Source organism: Simochromis diagramma, unplaced genomic scaffold, assembly GCF_900408965.1.
Source record: "Simochromis diagramma unplaced genomic scaffold, fSimDia1.1 OVJJ01000618.1, whole genome shotgun sequence".
NCBI lineage: Eukaryota > Metazoa > Chordata > Actinopteri > Cichliformes > Cichlidae > Simochromis > Simochromis diagramma.
The window spans coordinates 6,622,567-6,641,615 of NW_024387423.1; the positions used below are offsets into that span (position 1 = coordinate 6,622,567).

At 38.7% G+C, this 19,049-nt stretch overlaps 1 protein-coding gene across 9 annotated transcripts in view; it reads right to left on the reverse strand.

The window, feature by feature from the left end:
- Nucleotides 1-19,049, reverse strand: part of LOC120722328 (CUB and sushi domain-containing protein 3-like) — a 249,206-nt gene that overhangs the window by 141,781 nt on the left and 88,376 nt on the right. For all 9 annotated transcript variants that reach the window (XR_005693406.1, XR_005693405.1, XM_040013302.1 and 6 more), the window contains 12 exons: nucleotides 17,485-17,572; nucleotides 16,733-16,857; nucleotides 15,771-15,892; nucleotides 13,221-13,324; nucleotides 12,823-12,935; nucleotides 12,318-12,500; nucleotides 11,337-11,663; nucleotides 10,321-10,515; nucleotides 9,799-9,937; nucleotides 8,210-8,397; nucleotides 4,453-4,641; nucleotides 2,561-2,677 (listed from right to left, as the gene is read on the reverse strand). Coding sequence is in view for 7 of the 9 variants with exons in the window: in XM_040013302.1 (XP_039869236.1) it covers nucleotides 2,561-2,677; nucleotides 4,453-4,641; nucleotides 8,210-8,397; nucleotides 9,799-9,937; nucleotides 10,321-10,515; nucleotides 11,337-11,663; nucleotides 12,318-12,500; nucleotides 12,823-12,935; nucleotides 13,221-13,324; nucleotides 15,771-15,892; nucleotides 16,733-16,857; nucleotides 17,485-17,572 (1,890 nt within the window). In the remaining 2 variants the exon portion in view is untranslated. The remainder of the gene's footprint in view (nucleotides 1-2,560; nucleotides 2,678-4,452; nucleotides 4,642-8,209; nucleotides 8,398-9,798; nucleotides 9,938-10,320; nucleotides 10,516-11,336; nucleotides 11,664-12,317; nucleotides 12,501-12,822; nucleotides 12,936-13,220; nucleotides 13,325-15,770; nucleotides 15,893-16,732; nucleotides 16,858-17,484; nucleotides 17,573-19,049) is intronic.

Below are 19,049 nucleotides of genomic sequence, written 5' to 3' on the forward strand. Positions count from 1 at the left end.
TTATGGTTTCATGGACAAAAGAATTTCTGTGGCTGCAATATGACGAGCTAAATAACCAGGGCTGCACATAAGTGGTCCGCAGGTGCGCATTCGCTGTCAAAATAAAAAACACGCACAAGGGTTAGGGTTAAATTTAAAAACTGTACTTTTGAGTTAAAATATATATTTATAATTTTAATAAATGACAAATTAAAAAGGCATGAACATTTTTTTTGTATCGAAAAAATATCGAACCGTGACACCAAAGTATCGAACCGAACCGAACCGTGAATTTTGTGTATCGTTGCACCCCTAATATATATATATATATATGTAGAGAGAGAGAGAGAGAGAGCGAGAGAGAGAGATGTGAATCATAGTCTCTGTGGAAGAAAAATTGATTCATTTTACTTTTAGAGCTCACTTCTGTTTCTGTTCAAATATACTGCTCTATAATGTTAACGACATGATTCACCGTTTTCAGTTTTACCAAAATGATGACACTTATGTGTAATTTAAAGGAATTTATTCACACAAATGCTACAGGTCACTCAAGTATAACTACAGTATGTTGTAATAAGAGGTTGCACTAACACCCTGTGGGGTAATGTACTCTACTATATTGGCGCGCAATATAGGAATACAGACGTGCAAAATTCAATCTAACTGCCCAAGCTTCTGAGACTCCGATCTCTTAAAAACATATACAATCTACTGATTTAATCACATGATTAAGATGAGATGATATTTGTAAGAGTTTTCAGTTTCACGTTTTCTTTCTTTTTGATTGATATCGATATTGACTGTCTGTAGTATTTTGTTTTTGTTTGTTTTGTTTTTTGAATAACTTATTGTGAGATATTAGAACTGGTGCCAAGTGGAGCTATAATCAGTCAGTTAGTTGGAGGTATTCATTATTTCTCGATGTTATTAGTTTGGACTTGTGGGTGCAGTTAAGTATGATGAATCCAGTTATTGCTGAGAGTTAAAAGACCCATGTAAGAAATTAAAAAGATAATGCTGATAAAAAAAAATTAATGCTATAAACATCACAAAGAAATAACAGAGAAAAATAGAGTTATCCAGGGAAGGATTACATGATGTCAGTGGGTAAAGCCCTAAATTACTGGATTCAGTCTCCTTATATGAGTTACACACAGAGATAAACCTATAAACTTGCCATCCAGGGCTTACTAGATTGAAATACATGGACTTTAATTGCATCAATATTATATGGCAAAGAGAGAAATGACATGAACAGTTAAAAACTGATTTAAATGAAATAATATGATTTTATGGTGTTAAACTCCAAGAACAGCGAGATAGGTAACTCAAAAGAAAATAAAGGTACGACAACAGGACTGACTTTCAAAAGGCCATTTGGGAATGGATAATAGGAAACGCTATGGGCAAATGTGATGATACGGCTAGAGCATTGTGATAAGTTCAGTGTGCTTTTCAAATAATAATGAATGGCACACTGATAACTGACAGTGAGTGCTGTGATAACAGAATTAAAGTAATAAAACAAAGAGCGACTAGTGAATAAAACTGAGATACAAGATTTGCTTCAGCAGGTGTTCTGCTTAAAAGTTGAAGCTGTTCATAAAAAAAAAAGTATCAGAAGAATGTAAGATCCTGTTCTTCACACTAAGGACCAGTGCACACGGCACATACTTTTTTTGAACTACAGGATGTGCCCACTGTCACATCAGCAAGCATCAGCAATGGTAGCTGTCACGGTAAATAGCTTATTTATGAAGTATGTTACTGCCTAGTAACAGAGAGAAGATCACAAAAAACAACTTCACACTCAGGAATGTACATCCCTGCATTCCCAGGCATTTAATCGCAAAGTTCAAAGTATACTGGACAAATAGTTTCTAAAATATGAGAATACAAGTCTCTATCGCGCACACACACACACACACACACACACACACACACACACACACACACACACACACACACACTTCTTGAATAGAAGAGCTGCTATACAGGAAGGAACGAAATGAGCTGAACAATTTAATATAGACTCAAAAAGAACAGTGAATGAACGCTACATTGGGTTACCACATACTCTGCATATCCAATCCAGTGGATATATTATTAGTTGACCTTCCTGATTCAACCCCACCAAAGGATTTGTGTTTCCCTCCAGTAGCGAACCCAAATGCGTAAACCATTACACTGTGGAGCCACCACTCATGGCCTGGCTACCATCCAATAATAAAAGCCCTGCATTTAAATGATCTTTGCCTGATTAAATGTACATGTTGCACTCTTTTCAGTTTATAATAATAAATCACTTTTATATCTCTAGAACCTTTTTGAGGAGGGGGAGATGTGTCCTTTTAATTTATGGTTACATAATTTGGTCATTGTTGAGAATACTAAATATGCGACTCACTGTAGAAAGGACTAGATAAATAAAAACTGTTATATATAAAATCGCCGTCTGAACCCACTGGGAAAGAGGGTGTGGTATGTGTATCTTCCTCCAGCTTGGAAGGTGGAGTGTTTGGGGCATCTTAGCTGTTCCTAACAGCTTGCATGCAAATATATAGATGCATTCTCCTACCTTTTCCATGGCTGACTTCTACAGTCCATGTGCAGTTTAGAGAGTTAGGATACAGCTCAGGGTAGCCAGGTGATAAGATGATCCCTCCAGGTCCCCTGATATCACCACCACATGATGCTGAATGGAACAAGAAGATAATGAAAGATAACTGTTGCTGGAAAAAAAAGGGTAAATTGTAAATGAACCAATAAATCCTTCACCTGAAGACAGAGGGGAGGTTAAGATGAATAATGCATTTGAGTCATATCACACCCTGTCCTGCTATTTTTATTTGCACCTGTAAATCTGCCACATGTGTACACTCCAAACCAGCCCTAGTGCCTAACATGACAATACATTATTCATACATTTAGCTATCCACCCAGATTTTCTTAATTCATGGTATCTTAAACTGAAAGAAATTGTTACAAAACATGATCATCTATTTAGTTAAAACACAAAATAACTTACAAGCATATTCAGAGGATTATCATGTTCATCTGGATTTAGAATCATTGTCACTTCAAGGTAGAAATTGATCTTTAAGAGAAACAGTTACCATTCAACTCATTTTCAGTCAGGTATAATCTAGTTGTACCGATGTAGAGGAAATGAAGAAGAGAAAGGGACAACGCATGTCACGCATGTGGATCGGTGGGGTAAGGATTAATGTGTCTAAAGGTTAACTGGTGTAATTGAACACTGTTAAAGCCTGTAACCTTTTTCTCATGCTGTCATTAGATTTTGTCGTTTCACATAAAGGGCAGAGCTTTTTTGAACTCAGCATTAATGAAATGTGACAAGATTTGTGGGTCTTTTCCTTCTTGCATCTGCCTATGTACGTGCTCTCTGACCTACGGGTGGCTTTTCAACCAAGCTCATGAATAGTTTCCTCAAAACATTTAGAGTTGACAAATATTAGAAGTAGGACTGTTGTGAGTGTACACATTTTCAAAGTAATGGATGTCAGATGATATTTTGGAGGATAACTGGGATGCCTTGGGCTCCGCAGCTGTACACACCCACCCCCTACTCGAAACCTCTCTCCTTCCACCCACAGGCCTTCCAGCGAACACAACACATCAAGGCCTGAATCCTTACCCACTGACTAAATTACATCAAATATTTTATTAATGAGACAAAATTACATAAAGTCATTAAAAGTGGATGAGTATGCTTGGCAAACGATCTACTTCAGAGGCTCCATAGGCAGAGAGCCAATGCATTTGGCACCAGTCTGGCACATACCTTGGCAAAAATATGCTCCCAGATATAAAATTAGTTTCAGAACAAGCACTGGTATGAAACTATAGTGTGGTACTGAGTCATATGTGCGGCATGCCAAACGTTGCATGTATTTTACTTGTTATTTTGTTTCTGCTGAGTGATCCGTGACCATTTTCACAAATGTTCTTCAGGTGTGATACTAATGTAAGCAGCACAAGAAGCAACATTGCTCAAATACAGCCCAGGGCATTATTTGGCCTATCAAATCTATCAAATCAAATCTATCTATACATCCTGCACCTCATGTTTTGATGTGAGGCAAAATTTGTCTTCCATATCACTTGATTTCCAACACCTCAGTAAGTTTTTCAGTAAAGCACTAGAGGCACTGTATTTCATGAATAAAAGGCAGCACCTTTTTTATTTGTCAAACCTACTATGTGCTAAATGTTGCTACACCCATTGCTGGGTCTTTACCTTTTGTCAGAGTGCATCTTTTTTTAGGACTAAGAAGAATCAAAGGAACATAATTGCCATTGTAGAGTTTGTGCCATCTACTGGTGGCAATATCCTTTAAGTACTGCGTTTAAAAACTGTCAGTACATACTGTAAGTTAAAGAAATTACATCCCATTAAATGTATGTTAAATATTCACTGAAATATTTAATTAAGGAATGCATACATACCATCACAAGTGGGCAGTGGGTGGCTCCAAAAGTGGTTCTTCTCGCAAACTAGAGGCTCCTCGTGGCTCAGTCTATATCCTGGGTCACACTGGAAGGTCACAGTTGAGCCGATAGAAAGGTCGTGGCTTAACCGCAAGCCATTCACTGGGATACCAGGATCCATACAGGAGTATGTGTCCAATGTGACCACTGTAGAAATGAAAATGAAGCATTCTCTTTACATTAGTATTTAAAGGAAGTTATGTATGATTTTACCTCATGTGTATACTGGATCTTCTTCACACAGGTTACAAAGGCTCTAGATGCAGTGTTTAGTGTTGCACTGAGCTATGCATGAACTAGCTGCATGTTTTTGACTCGTGACTGTTATTAAAATAACTGAGCCACATTCTTCACAGTTCTTGTGTGCACGTGTGCACCTGGTATTAAGCAGAGCATTAGTGTAAAAGCGTCGGCTTTTCTATTTTGATACTAAATATAATATGACCTTTACACTCCTGAGGTGGATTGAAGTCACAGCATTCATGAAACATGAAATGCCAATTCTATTTTTGCATTCACTGAAACTTCCGTGTCACATTTTCCCTCTAAAAAAGTGCTGATCGAAGCTTTGATGTTAAAAATCACAGCAACAAAAGGCAGGTGTCAGGTCGCATGCATAATATAGAACGCAAAAAGATTTACTTTGCCTTTCTTTTACTGTTAACTTTAAAGAATCTTCTTATGACAAACAAACGACTCTTCAAACCAGGCTATGTTAGTACACAGTAGAGACTGCAGAAAAATGAACTATTGCATTGACTGCCATAATGCCTGACAGTTTCTTCCTGAATAACCTTGATAGAGCTGTCAGCTTCTTTGATTTTTAAGAAAACAGGGTTTTATCTTCATGCCATTTAGACAGGTACTGTGGGATAGTAAAGGGCAGCAGCTTCATGGGGAGAGCGAATTCAGAGTATGACCTTGGTGAAACTGCGCATCCCCTTCATTTCCTTCTATACTAGTCAGCCACTGGAAGACCACTTGAAGTTTTTATTAAACAAAAGCACATTTGCCTGATAGTTTTACTCCTACAGTGAGCTAGTTTCATCTCTCTTAATTTGCAGTGATGCAAGTTGTAAAGAGATGCCCCCATTTTCCCTGTGATTTCCAGGACCGCCTTTTGGATTTCTTCCAAGTAGGGTTGCTTTTGATGCACTAAAAATATGCTGATTTTAGCCACTGACTGACAGTAGTTGTGTAAGCGGTTGTCAGGCCACTGGCGAGGAAGAATCTTAACATGGAAGGATTAATTTTCTGGAATTATAGAGACAGTTTATTATTTTATGTAAAGTCAAAGTAACAAAGATTTAGCTTAAAACAGGCATATGTTCACATGTTACATCTGGTGTCAGTGACTGTGAGCACTGCATGTATTTAAGTACAGCACATACACATGTAATTGCACTCCCTACAGAGACCTATAGCTCAAAACACAAACACTCAAAGTAAGTCAAATATATAATCTGAAAAGCTTTGTCACCTGTATGACCTGCAGAATTTCCTTGTAGCAATAGGGAAGAGTTGCATGGTGTAAGAAGATTTATAAGCCATAGATAATTGTCATTAATAACTAGTGTGATCCGACCTGTGTGATAACAGAGAGATTGCTATCCTCTAAGCCTCTGTAGGAAGCTTGCTTTGCACTACTTTCATCATACATCATATGAATTTTGCTTTAATATGCAGAGCAGTCATTGATCACTGCTAGCAGTAGCCTCTAGGGTGCAGGTATTTGGTGGGAAAATAATTTCTTTACATCTCCAAGCCCATGGAGTCATGTCAAATACGTTACCGTGTAGTATGTCTTAAATGTTTGTGGCTAAAATAATTGTATAGCATGCTGTAATTTTTATTTAACTGAAGAGGTCGAATTTTCCTGCACATAAAGGGAATGATGTAGTGCTTCTGTGCCTTACTTTATTCACAGGATAACTAACCCTTATTTTGCAGACTAATTTTACAAATGAAGTAGGCTAGTTTTCCCAGAAGTATTTTGGCAATAAGATATGTCCTAAAAGGCAATGGAAGAAGCTAATATGATCTTACTGTTATTGCTTTTCGATGGCCTCATCAACAAAAGCAAAATGCACTCGAGATTGAAACGTAATAAGACAAAAGCACTTGTGGCCTGCTTTCAGTCAATAACAGAGACATAATAACGACCTCTGTCTTATGAATCAAATTGGAGTGACGGGGTAATAGTGCTAGTGCAAACAATTGTGAAAATAAATCACAGTATGTCCAGAATATATTTGTACTAGACTTTTCAAAAACTACCATTCAATGCATAATGATGTATACCGAGTCTTATTTCAAATTATGTACCCTTGTAGAGCTAATAGTTTGCTTCAGTTGTTTTGATTAGATTAACTTCACCTTACTCTGCGACCTTGTATTTGAAAGCATGGGGCTACCTTTTGCACCTGACAAGTGGCAGTACATTAACAATAGATTTGGGTTGCCAGTCGGTACAGAGGTGCAATCCCACATAGTCACTGTCATCTGGGATCACAGCTCCACAGACATCAAGTGCACTGTTGACAAAAAAAACCTTTCACTCCATTGAGCTTGCGTCCTTTTTACTTTGAGTGTTTGTTTACATTTACAGCACAGTGTTTGATTTTCTCCCCTACCTGGATAATTTATATTGACCACTATGAAGCTTCTATCCAAGATGTCAGAATAATTAATGTGCAACTGCTTTGCTGGACATCATTAACAGCCACTTTTATGTTTGTTTATTGCACAAAATATTTACCAGCAGTACTTTCTAAAAGACTCAAAGAGGGAATACGAGTAGCAGAAAAATATGTATGGATAAATATAGCAGTAGTGACAGACATAACGCTATGCCTCAATGATAGACCAAGCAAGAATGATAGCACAGAGTGCACTATAAATCAAGATAAATGAAGTTACATTCAATTAAGAACTTACACTGAGTCTGACTTCTGCACCAGCAATCACAATCATAAAGAGATTAAATGCAATGCCACAACTGAAGACAAAGCTTATGTGCTCAACGAACAAACCTATCATAAACAGTAAACATTCAAAGAGTGCACAGCCTTTGATGAGACGAATTATGGAAGTTGTATTCAATTTAGTTTTATACAGATAGTGTCAAGTCTGCTCAAGGCGCTTTATAGTCAAAGCTGAACAACCGACAATATTCGACAAGTGACTACAATTAATATACAAAGCTTACCTCTTTGCCTTACCAAAGAGCCAAGAGCCCCAGGTAAACTAATAACCAGCATGAAATGTACACTGTGAATTGTGAGGCTTTAACACTAGACAAGAGATGATCTAAAATTAAAAACAGCAGAGCGGACCTCTCCAGCTAAGCTAAGCACTTATGAAAAATTTAAAATGTATTACCTTTAAATGTTAATCACAGTAACTAATCTGAACTCATGTAGTTAGAGAACCCACGCTAATTGAGGCATTTTGTTATGGTAATACTAGTGCTCTTGACATGTAATACACCTGAAATATTTCCTCAACAAAGTTTAATCTTGGCATTTGGTTTCAGAAACTTAAGTGCTACCAGAAAAGCTGACCAACTTCAGTCTCCAGTGCCTCCAGCTGAAGCACAGTTGAACTTGTTTAAAATTTTATTCTTTATGTCTAATTATAGAACTGAATGTGTACCATCTCATCTCATCCTTTTTTTGTTGTGAAGAAATTACAGGCAATAGCACTATACTCTCACCTTCATAGAAGATCTTGAAGCCACTGTTTGATCGACTGTTATCGGTGGTAAAGAGCAGATACAGGAAGTTACTACTGCTGAACAGGAACTGAGGGACCTGGGTTCCATTAAAAGAGCCAGTCAGAGGAGAGAGCAGATTGGGACCATCGTGAACCTCCAGGAAGTCATAACTGAGCTCAGTTTGAAACCTTAAATGTTAAACAAAAGGACAGATGGACTTTAAGTATACATATTTGTTAAAAAATAAATTTGGTTACCTCATACAGTTTGGTAAAAATGTGACAATACTGAGGTAATAAGGTAAAAACAAGAAGTTATAACCACTTAAACATACAGCAATATCCCTGTATTTTGTACCAACAATGGTTGAGCTGAGTAATATTACACTGAAACTTTTATATTGAGGTTAATAAGGCCTCACAAACTGAGCGTAGTGATGTGGAAACTTACAAGGCAAAACCAATTAGTACTAGTATAGAAGGTCTAGCAGTAAGGTCTAGTGATTTACACATTTTCTTAACAGGCAGGAGCAATAAAATGATAATATCAGTGTATTTTAATTTTTTATACTGGCTTTAAAGTTGTAATAACCTGGTGTTTCCAGATGTAACCAGTCTTGATACGGGTTATTGCGTCGTATTTACTTGATATTTCTTTTGTAATTAAGTCACTTGTTTTTATCCCAATATTAACACAGTATTACCAAGCTGTAAAAAGAAAATGTAACTTCTTTTGCAGAAAAACATCCTAATTTTCTGCAATGGGTAAAAAAAAAAAAAGCGCTACAGCAAAAATTCCAATAATTGGAACAGTTCCTGGAAATGTGACATTGCTATGCATCTGTTGCAACCTTCTTAACCCCCCCATCAAACAACTGGGATCAACACAGATATATCTGTCAATATTATTGACGTTTCCTGACTGAAATTTATGCATTCTTATCTCACTGATACAAGAAACTGTGAAGATTGCCTCGAGTATAGTGCCATCATAGGTGTAATGCTTTAAACAGGCATGAGAAACCCTGTGCTCATTTTAAGTGAGGGAAGAGGAAAAGAGGGTTAATTTTATAAATAATAAAACAAAAAAAAAAGTCACAGTAAAGGCAGCCCTTTGAAAAAGCAACAATTATACAACATGAACGAATGAATGAATTTCATGATTTCACTTATTAATATTAAGAAATAAAGATTTCAAAGCAAGATTTTCCCTTTCCTTTTTTCCCCACTTTCTTTTATTGAAGCTCTCTCAGGAAGTGAGCAAAGCGGGTAAGCAAGATAAAGGATTACTTGAGGCTTTCAACATTTTTGGAAACTAGACCAAAGTCTGTGTTCTTCCTCCTCTGACTTTCTATTTCAAACTCAGAGGCTTCCACAGCCAAGGGGAGCCATTTATGTTTGTGTACATGTCCTGTATATGCATAAACTAAAGGGATATATACATGAGTGTCTGTCTGCATGCAGGTATATGACTACTGCAGCACAATATGTGATTATATTACACCAGGAATTAAGTCCTTTTCCAGATTTTGTCACTCTACATGTGTCTTTGTTTCAGTGGCTGACTTGTTGCAGTACTGTCATACAGACCTGTCAAAGCTAATCTTGATGGAGCGTCCCGGCTCGGCCTCAATGACCCACTCACAACTCAAGGAATCTTTGTAGTAGCCTGGCCACCCGGGGGAGAGGATGACACCAGATGGCCCTGAGTAGTGTCCTCCACAAGGAGCTGGAGCAGTGGAAGGAGTTTTAAGGGGGCATAAAGAAGACAAAGAAAAGCAGGAGAGGAGAGGAGAGGAGAGGAGAGGAGAGGAGAGGAGAGAGGTAGAAAAGAGAAAAAAGTTGTTTTAAAGATGATACCTCTCGGTAATCTGTTCATACCCACATGAAAAATATTGAAAGAAAATACTTATAGGATGAGTCACCAAAGGCCTGGAGTTACAGATACCTGAAAATAAATCTAGCCCGGTTTAGATGGACTGAACTCTGTGTTCCACACTAACCCACTCACTTTTTTTTTTTTTATCATGTTTCTGTTCTTTCTTTCTCATCCCAGTTCAGCAGTTAACTTATACTCATTCACATAATTGTTAGCAATTACAATTTAATTACCTTCACATTTGGGAATGAGTCCACTCCACATCACCTTGCCTTCTTCCAGATGGCATGTGATGGTGTCAGCTCCCTGTGTCTTGATAAAGCCATCCTCGCAAACAACAGAGATGGAGCTCCCCAGCTGGAAACTGTCCCCAAAGCGCCTAGCGTTCAACGGTATGCCAGGGTCAGGGCACTCATTATGCCCAAAAGCTTGTAATGAGAAGAAAGGGAACAAGATCTAGTGACAAATGCTCTTGTGTGAATGAGAAATTGGGTCTTTGAGTAGTAGAGAGATAAGGGAAATGGATGTAGCTGTCCGTAAGAGAGGAAAAAAGAACATACAAAGGTCTGCTCTATACACGTAGGGTTGACAATAGCCTCTGTCTTTAAAGCTTGTTGAGAATTGCACCGGAGGAAAAGCAAAAGAATTACAACGGCACTGCATAGGCAATAAGGCATCTGAGTTAAGCACTACCTCCACAGTACTAAATGGCGCTTTTTGTTTATAAAGGTACTATTAACCTAACTTATGCTGCAGCTTTTCTGCTCAAATCTTGACTGGAAAAGCTGTGCTAGGGTTACACCTATTAAAACTCAGCTGTAATCTGCCAGTGGTTTTATTAACCTTTTTTTAAAAAAAAATTTGTTGTCCATTGCTTCAATGAATTGTAATGTGTCCTTGTGTGTTATAAAAGATGCCTGCCAAGAAATTATAACCATTATTATCAGGAAAAAACATAATTTCTAAAAGAGCAACAAGGATGACAATAAAGCTCTGTGACTGAGAACATGCTCATTCATATAAACTACAGGTTCTGCTAAACTTCATTCCTCTTCTATTAATACAATTAATTTGCACAGTACGCTTAGTAATTATTTTTTGTTTGGTTAACTGCGTCTAAAAATTGTACAAATTTAACAGGTCAGACAGACCTGAGACACCACCAAAAAAAATCCCTAACCATGAAAGGTAGAGGGTGAATGCATTTCTCTTTCTTTTAGTTTCATTTACCCATTGATCAGCCACTTACTGCTATAGGTAATGTTGAACCCTCGCCCAGACATCGAGTGATCGGCCTGAAACTCGAGCTGCAAAACGTTGCTATTGGATGTCAGATGGGAAGGAACTTCAGCCCCCGAGAAGCGTCCCAGTATTGTGGCTCCTGACTGATCCCCATCTTTGATAGTAAGAAAGTCGTAAGGAGGCTCCAAATCAAAGTCATTGAAGGCCAAATGGATCCTGGAGCCAGGCTCAGAGATAATCAGCCAAACACAGTTAAGGTTGTTCCCGTAGCCTTCTGGATAGTCTGGAGACAACACCGTCCCCATGGGCGCAGTGAAGTTAGAGAAACAGGGAACTGTGTGACAGAGAGGGCAAAAACATCAGTTATATATCCCGAGTAAGCAATTTGTTTTACAGCAACTCTCACTGGCCACACGACATGTCTACACTGCAGAATCTCCCATAACAGGACCAGGCACAAAGATCTCTACAGAACAATGTCAGTACTGTATAAGTAGCTCAGCAAACTGGAGACAGGTTTACTCCCAAGGGCGCTGAGTAGCTTGAGAAACATGAAACTGTAAGCAGGACGGAACAGAGAACTGTACAAAAGTACAGACATATATGAATATAGGTGCATAGGAATACTGCACACTGTCCCAAAGGAGGCAGTTAAATTGAAGGAACACAAGTCTAGTTTTTTGTTATGGAGATAGGTTAGGAATGTTGTAACTACAAGGAGAGGGATGCCTTGACATAGGATGATAAACAGTGGAGTGCATGTTACCTTCTCCAGTTCAGTTAAATAGTACAACGACAACAACAGCCACCCAAAAAAGCAAGCTTGAACAAAAACTTCCCATTTCACACAATGTGCTGTGTGCACAGCTCTGCATGTTCAGTTAACAACTCTGTAATTATTTCTCAAATAGCTCAGTGTCATTGTGAACCTTCCAAGCACATAAGTAATTGCTTATCCGCTGTCATTAAAAACAAGTATGGGACTCACATATGCAGATGGGGATATTAGCTGACCACTGATTGTTGTTCTGGCAGGTTATCATCCTTTCCCCAATGAGCTCAAATCCAAATTGGCATTCAAAGCGTAAAACATCTCCATTTAAAAAACCAGTTCCCTCTTGATAGCCATACAGAGGTGTACCGGGGTCGCCACAACTCTCTTTGTCAATTTCTGTGGAGAAGAGAAAAGAGGGGGACGGACAGATGAAATAAGTGAGAAAGAGAGTGGAAATGGGAGGGGGAGAGCAGAGGATTACGTCAAGGAAAGTAGTCTGAGATAGTTTTTTTTTTTCTTTAAGATTATCTGTATAGGTGCAGTTGAAGAGTGTGGAAGTTGGGTTAAGAAAGTTTTTTTAAGAAGTAGAAAGATAAAAGAGTGACAGATCGGCAGGAAGGCAGACAGGAAAATAAAATTGTTGCTTTAGTGAGAGACAGTCAGAGACAGACATGAATACAGACAGTGAGAGATGGCATCAGCACAATAGTGTGTGTACCTTTGTAGTTGATCTTGAATCCAATTGAGCCAACACTCTCATCAGACTGGAGGTGAAGCCACATCTGATGGGACATGCTGACAATTAGGTCTGGGACAAAGCTCCCAGTGAGCCTGCAGATAAGACAAACAAGCCAGTGTGGGATCAAAATTCACTATTGAGAGATTTCATTACACGTTAAGCAGATTAGAAGACAAACATTGTTATATGCAGATAAAAAACACAAGTAACTTGAACAAGTAAGCCACACTTGAAGTGGTGGAGTCATTTAACTGGTTCAAGGATTCTTTTGTTCAAGTATTTCTTTTAATGTCGACTCACAAAAAGATTTGGAAAGATTTGACTGCAATATTATGCTAAAATAATCTATCCAATGAAGTAGTTTATGAAATACTTACACTTGAATGATCGTTTTAGAGTCACCTACTTCCCCTCCATCTCCAATAGTTAGGGAGTCATACCCAATTTCTAGGTCGAATTCTTCAAAGTTGATCTGAATGACCTGTTGTAAAATACAAAGTCACTATGACAGTCTATGATTGGCCGTGAATTTGCAAACAGCGAAGCCCTCCTTACACCATTCAATAACATTTGAGAACACTCTACTGAATGATATATATAAAGTAAGCCAGCGTGGTATATTGCAGATAGTTTATGTACATTTGCTGAGAAGTCAATTTGTCTGTCAGCAGTTTTTTTATTTTTCAATACATTTCAACAAAACCATGAAGCTGAAAGTCGCCATTTGCCTGTGGAAGCTGTTTACACTAAAGGGATTCAAACAGAGAGGTCTCCTGACAGACATTGCTAACCCCGCCAGTCAATGTTATTCATTGCGTTCATTTAAATAGGCCAAACCCTCTCAATCAGATGAGCAGTTATTCTAAAGATTTATTACCAAATAAGCCACCATCTAATTTTTATGATATTCATAACATAGCTGCTCATTTCCATAACTTGCCTTTTGGGAAAATGTTGCTGAAGATATTGTAGCTAAACTGCAAAAGGCAGGCCTACACAGAGAAACTCTATGTAATGTCATATACATTTGCACAGGAGGACAGCTCAATGTTTGATCAAGCAGAGCTATAAAAGCCAAAGACGCTTCCTTCTATTTTCATAATTCACATAGCTGCTATAACATACAATATATTCTGGTACTTTAATCAAATATCCACAAACTACCCGAAAACCTAAATCATCAGTGGCGTTCGGGGGAATAGAGGGAAAATATAAAACACAAGTCATATCAGATTTTTGACTTTTTATAGGAAAAGGCTTATAGAGTGAATGTTAATGGGGATGTGCAGCATAGACAAAGGACACCGCAAGCATCCTTCAGAGCAATATAGAAACTGACAGCAGCATCACTTCAGAACACAAATCGAATTTTAAGAACCAATCAGAGTAAAGCAAACTTAAGCATATGAAATTATTAATTGCCTGTCTGCATTTACCCTTGAGATATCTTTGTCGGCTGTCACTGGTGAATCTTTTTACCCCCTTAACAAATGTACATAGCGTCACAAAAGATGACATTTTTAAAGATCAAACTGGCAACAGCTGCTTACACTAATAATCATGTCTGCTGCAGAGGCATTACACAAACATGCCACATTATCTCAGCTTGCACTTTGCCTGCACGGATTAGTGATGAAAGGAAGGATGCCGTAATGACACCAGTGTCACATCTGTTGATGACAACCATATGATGGTCGCTTGCTCATCCATAGCCTTCGTTCTTTTGGCCATGGGTTGGGCAGCGTCTGCACAATATGTATGTATAACAGCCTCATTACGACACGCAAATAAGCATAATTACCATAATAACACTAATGGACCAAGTTTCAGTGCCAAGTCAATGGCTTGTTTGCCTAGGAGAGTGCACAGTGGCACAAAGCTATGGCACTTGCCAGTCCTAGTGAGTTCTGAATGAGCGTCAGTTGGTTAGTTATTATTTATTAGCAGGAAAGTACTTAGTCGACACCCCTGTGTATATGGCTCACTGGATAGAATACCAATAGAAAGACAAATTTATGTAGGAGAGCAGTAATGACCATTTGGAAAACAGCTTTGACCTCTTCACTTTGGGGAAAAGCTGGTCTCAATCAATCATTATTTCTCCCCATTTCCGTGACCACAAATGAATGAAGCGAATCGCTAGGCTGCCAACAGCCACAGTCAAGCTGGTAATCTAGTGAGAACCGAAATGCCATCCACTCCTGCAATGTGCATTAATGACAGAAAGTAAAAATGGAAATATATGCATATTCTATGTAGCCCCTCCTAACTTGGATAACCCTGGAAAAAAACAGATGCATATAAAACACAGATCCAAAAATTCCAAGGAAATACGTCGACAAATGCTCTACAGGGAAGGAACTATTTTCACAGTACAAATGTAATGGTGCTCAGGAGCAACAAAATAATGTGTTTTTTTTAATAAAACTAATGAGGGAGGTGCAGTGCAAAGAGATTACTCAGAGGTAAATTTTACAAGTGTTGGTCTACTATTTATTACCTTAATGGAATTGCAGGTTGGCACTACACAAAACCTTTACTCTTATTATTGCAATCATGAGCCTCACTGGGCTTCTAATCTTGACCTTTTGTCTATTGCATTTATATTTTGGAAGTAACTGCTTTGTTCCAATGCGGCGGTGAGCAGAGAAAGGTGAATATGAATGCATAGTTTTTGTGATTTACTGTATCAGAATTTACCGCTATTTTATTAACACATAAAAATTAGGAAAAAAGCCAAGATAACAAGGCTTGTCACTACTGAATCCTCACCTCAAACATCGACTGCTACGGTTACCATTGTAACAGTAGTGGTGGATGTTTAACCCCTGGAGAGTCTTGGGTCGATTTGTGGCTCTAGGTCCGATAGTGTATGCATTTTTCTAGGACCCTCCAGGGGTTAATGGACAGTGTACAAGTTCTCCTACCTTGTTCGGATCACTGGCAGTGATGATCCACACACACTGCGAGTTACTCTCATATTGGATAGGAAAGTTAGGGGATGTAAACGTCCCCGACGGTCCCTGTAGATTCGACCCGCAGGTTTTCACTGCAACAGTATAAGAGGAATATCAAAGCAGAGAAGATATACAGCCTGTGTAACTTTTTTGGCACTTTAAATGTTTTGCTATTATCACTGACTTGTCTGAAGTGCGTTCTGCAGTATGACGTGACATAATAACCCCCAACGTACACGAGCAATACAGAACCATTGTGAGAATCATGAAGAAAAAGGAGTCCTCCAGCACAGTGTGTGATCCCCACTGAGCCCTGATCTTAACTGAGACAGCTCAAACTTTTCTAGTTCATAAAGTTCTCCAATCTGGAACGCTGATTTAAAATCTCTCAGTAAGTGTACCTTGGAGAATTGGTGGAGCTTTAAAGGCAAAAAGGTCAACCCAAACATTTTCATTGTACTTTCAGTGACCAAAAATTCAGGCCAAACGGCATTTTTACATATTTATCATTTTATACTTGTCTGTGTATATAGAAAAGATATAAAGATCTGTGCTGGACACACAGCATGAACATCACTAAATGACCCATAAAAATTAATTTCAACTTCACAATAAATATTGATGAAAGTGGCGCTCAGAAGGCAGAGTAATAACTCGTGCATTGTAATGTGACTGAAAGGTAATATATTGTTTGCACAAGTAGAGAGGTCTATTAGTCACATTTCCATTAATCAAATTCTAAAAGGTGCTCCAGGTATTATGAAACACAGAAAAACAGTGAGGGCATTTTGGAATGGAAAAGCAGAGTGTAGCAGAAGAGGCTTTCATACATAATTAACAGCAATGAACTTTCCTCTATCTGCATGGAGCATATATCCAGAGGCACCGCCTTAATCAAACAGTTTTATTAGCTCATCGGAAGCCCCGCTCACCCTTGCAGACGGGTCTGTGGTCGCTCCAAGCAGCGAAGACTTCGGCAACGCGCTGGCAGGTAATCGTTTTGGAACCCTGCAGCACATGGTCTTCATCGCAGGTAAATTGAGCAGTTGCTCCGATGCTGAGAAGATAGCAAACACCATTAACGCCCGAAAAAAAGCAATCAATTCCTCAAAAATGACTCCTGATGAAATATCAAATTCATTATTTGTTTCAGGTCATTCATTTACAAAGAAACGAGTATATGATGCAGTAATGCGAGGCAATGACAATGGACTTGTACTGTCACAGGTGACTACACTGGGCTTCCCTATGTACACATAACAGGATAAGACTGAAAAACAAAAAATCAAACCATGCAACATAACAGAACAAAGAGACTGAAAGTTGATCATATTATTTTCCCTGTTATCTTTTTCTTATGCTTGCTAAATGGGCACTGAGACAAATTAAATTGCACAATATTAACAAGAAGATTATAGCCAACAGACTGAGAATCTACTAAAATGACAGTAAATAAAGCAAAGAATGTTTGAAATCTGCAGCAGGTGGAGAATAAACTGGTTAACACTAGTTTATGTGCACACCTGTTGCTGACTTAATAGATTGTGACAGTAAAAACTCATGACATGCAGTCATGTGGCGCAAGTTATAATACTGAAAGCGGAGCACTCATTTCAATATCCCTCAGCACACATCTGCACATACGCTACGTATCCTTCACTCAAGTTGCGAAACAACAACTCACCTGAAATCGGAGCCTATCCGTTTGCCGTTTTCCGGCTCCCCTGGGTCAGGGCAGTAATTAGACACCTGTTTGATTCCTCCTTCATTCACTAAGTAGAGAAGACAGGGACCAAGAACACTGTGAGAGAGACACTTGAATTGCTAAAGCCCAGTGTATTCAGACAACACCCACTGCAACAGCAAGCACCTGAATAGCCGATAACCCTGCATGTTCAACGGTTTTTGCTTTCACGAATCATAAAGTTCTGACACGTGACGGTTTGACCTCATCTCGAAATGTCAGAGACTTTTAACTGACAGCTTTTTTTTCAGTGCTGTTGTGTTTTGTGATATTACAGTGAGTGGCAAGGGTAAACGCAGCACTCTTACCTGAGCTAAACAAAATAGAGGAAAATCTATCTGGATCCAACAGGCACTAAGAGGATTAAATAACCTTCAACTATCACTTGCAGGAGCAACAATAATCACTCAGTCAGACTCTCCATACATAATAATAATTTGCGTAGACTAGATAAAGCCTTGGAGATATGGCTTATATTGAATACTGCCTTTACCATGGAAAGAATGCAGAGAGGCGATTTAGAGGCAGGAAAACAGCTTGTGTGTTCTGACTTAACAAGCTCACGTTCCCCTTACATTATGATCCGTACATCAATGTCTGCATGCACTGGAAATTAAACTCATGAAATATGTAGCTGCATAATTATCACTGAGGTCTGCTGCAATGTTTGCAACAAGACATCACCCCAAACACACACAGAGACCCTTCAGTTTTAGTGTGCGGCGCTCTAATGGCATGTTGCTTGCTTTGAGGAAGTTCATTCGTTTTTGAACTTAATCGCCACAGGTTATAATGTCGTTATGAGTTCAATTATACGGAGTAAATCCACAAGGCATACAGTACGGAGCATTCTCCTCGCAGTCTCTGAAATGATATACAGTATTGTCTCATAGAAAAGACTTGAGCTCACTGCATTATTCATGTCTCCATGCAGTGCAGAATCTATGACACATAAGGCAATAAAGATTACAACCTGTTATCATCTGAGTGTTTAGCACACTGTTGAGTTAGAGGGAATTCTACTCCAGATTTATGTTAATGACAGAGCTCCGCGAGCAATTAGAATGCATTTACTTCGCTCTAAGTGTACACAAATCATCTGACAAGTGAGTGGTCACTCAACCTTGACTACCGCTATATGTGTAGATCACATAGTGCATGGGCTTAAGTCTGTGTAATGTGTAGCTTACATAGAATAGAATGAGACAGATGGAGTTTTGTCTGACAGAAGCTGATCATGTTTAGTGGTTTGCTGCAATATACCTAACTAGGGCTGATCTAGCTCAGTAAGTTTCTGGCAGGGGAGGAAGTCCTGGGCAGCAGGGGAAATAGGTCATCAGAAAGAAAAAGAGACTGCACTTCTGCAAAATCTAGTACTGTAGCTTAATTCCTTCATCGAATGAGGCAGCAAAAAAAGGGGGGGGAAGCGACAAAAAGAAAACAAAGACCCAGAACACAAGCCCTCCATAAACAAAAAATCCAAACAATGAAAACAGTTGCATAAG